This window comes from Aplysia californica, unplaced genomic scaffold (genome assembly GCF_000002075.1).
Source record: "Aplysia californica isolate F4 #8 unplaced genomic scaffold, AplCal3.0 scaffold00393, whole genome shotgun sequence".
NCBI lineage: Eukaryota > Metazoa > Mollusca > Gastropoda > Aplysiida > Aplysiidae > Aplysia > Aplysia californica.
This window is the reverse complement of record NW_004797663.1, coordinates 229,729-232,048: the sequence shown is the minus strand read 5'-3', so window position 1 is coordinate 232,048 and position 2,320 is coordinate 229,729. Positions and strand designations below refer to the sequence as shown.

At 41.0% G+C, this 2,320-nt stretch overlaps 1 protein-coding gene across 2 annotated transcripts in view; it reads right to left on the bottom strand.

Moving 5' to 3' along the window:
* LOC101851592 (techylectin-like protein) overlaps positions 1-2,320 on the bottom strand; it is an 11,339-nt gene that overhangs the window by 4,127 nt on the left and 4,892 nt on the right. Inside the window, exons 4-5 of one of the 2 annotated variants that reach the window (XM_005103867.3) lie at positions 1,684-1,812; positions 177-296 (exon numbers count right to left, since the gene is read on the bottom strand). In XM_005103867.3, the coding sequence (XP_005103924.1) occupies positions 177-296; positions 1,684-1,812 (249 nt within the window). Of the gene's footprint in view, positions 1-176; positions 297-1,683; positions 1,816-2,320 lie in introns of both variants that reach the window. The other variant, XM_005103866.3, reaches the window with a different exon arrangement.

Here is a 2,320-nt window from a genome sequence, read left to right as displayed (position 1 = left end):
GATGATGATGATGATGATGATGATGATGATGATGATGATGATGATGATGATGATGATGATGATGATGATAATAACAATAATATATATTATTCCAGCTCAACAGCAAGCAATAAGCTCTTTACAATTCATGCTATTCCTTTGAAAAAAAAACAGCAACAACAACAACAAAAACTTACCTGATTTGTAAGCTTGTGGATATGCTCCAATCCAAGCCAGAAATTGCCTGCGAGGTCACCAAAGCCGTACTTATAGTCATTCCAGCCGCGGTAGAAGTCCACGTCCGCTGAAGCACGTCTCTGTAGACAAAACACACACAAGAGAACTTTAGGACAACCTTTATTCACTTCAAAGGGAGACATTTGTCTTAATCATCAGCATTGCCTTTCTCACCCTGGATCAGGATAAAGTCCACGAACAAACACTTTCCACCTTTCCCTATCCTGGGCTAGTCGCTTGATGTCACTCCACGTCTTCCCATTTTTCTGTACATCCTTTTCCGTGACTCTTCTCCAGGTTCCACGTGGGCTTCCCCTTGATCTTTTACCCTGCGGGTTCCAATCTAACACTTTTCTTGTTATGCAGTTGCTTGACTTCCTGCAAGTGTGTCCTATCCATCGCCAACGCCTTCTTCCCACCTCATCTCTGACTGGGCTCTCTCTCGTTCTCTTACTACTTCCTCGTTGGTGATCCTGTCTGTTCATTTGATCCTCAGTAGCTTCCTCAGACACTTGTTTAAGAAAACCTGGATCCTCTTTATGCACGTACGGGATGCGTTCCACGTCTCACATCCATACAAAAAGACTGACTTCACATTTGAGTTTAAAATTCTAAGCTTTGTTCGTATCTTCATTTGTCTTGGTCGCTTACAATGTTAGTGGATGTTACAAAGGTTCACTCACGCATGCGCACAACAAGACAGGATAGTAGATTTAAATACATGTTTAACGTGCTGAAACAAAACGCTATGTAAAGCAATCTCTCTCTCTCTCTCTCTCTCTCTCTCTCTCTCTCTCTCTCTCTCTCTCTTTCATTTGTAGCACTGTGTGTTCAGTAACCTCACTGCAGTTGGTACAAATGAATTTGTATATCTATCTGTTCTCAATTTTTTTTTTAAACAGACTTTTAGTATAGCATGCTGCCAGGCTTTTTATCATATACGGCATACCAAATCACACTGTGAGAAAAATTGTCTTGATGAGTGAATAGCTTTAAATTTGGAAAATTTAACCGTACGAGTTGACAAAGTGTGTTTTCTGCCATATTTCAACTCTATATAAAGCATGATTATAATATCATGTATTTGCACAACACTATAGAATTTAAGAACCTGAGGTGAAAACCACCCAAACAGTGATATGAGTTGGACACAAATGTAAATTAGCCGTTTTGGAATCATCATACTTTGGCAGTCATTTTTATGTGTGTATTAATTTTACCTTTGACACCAGGCGCCCCCTCCCACCCACCCTGCCCAAACCTCTTTGAACGGCAAATATCAGGACTGCTATTCAAGATAGATGAGTAGTTTTTCACTGCAAGCAAGATTAGCGAACATGCTTTAAGAATTATCCCAGTACCTTCATCTGCCAAATCCCCTAAGAAAAAACAAACGAAAAAAACCTAGAAGCGCGTGATTTCTCCGTGACATGACGTGATACGAAGAGTGTATAAAATAGCTCTCACCTGGATCACAATCCAGCCTCCCCCGTCCGTCAGGGTGTCACAGACAACTTCTAGACCAGAGGACAGATTTACCAAGGGTCGGGGACCCAAATCTTTGACGTCCGTGCAAGATTCGTACTGATGTGTGACCTGCTAAGAGACAGAGAGAGAGAGAGAGAGAGAGAGAGAGAGAGAGAGAGAGAGAGAGAGAGAGAGAGAGAGAGAGAGTGAGTGAGTGAGAGAGAGAGAGATATTTGATGAACCGTGGTGGAAAATCGCTACCTTAGAATTACAAAGTTCTTTCTGTCACTTTTGTCAGTTCTTAGTTACTAGGAAAATGAGGTCCGAGACCAAAGGTTCTATCTGCCCTATCGAAATCATAAGATTATTCGGAGTAGTCATCAAGACATTCAAAAAATTGCATTCGAAAAAGCTTGGCATGCTGTAGAACTTGATTTTTTTAATGACCATTTTTTCAAAAGCAGGTACCGAGCAGACAGATTCTTTTTTTTTTTCTAGAGTGGCGAAATGGCAAAGTAAATTCTGTTTGACTGCTACACGACGCCAGGCTGTTGAGAGAGTGTACGTCACAGGGAAGTGCTCCGAGTCTATCAGAAAGTCAATTTCCCTGTTATGTACTCAGCCATTTAACCAATTT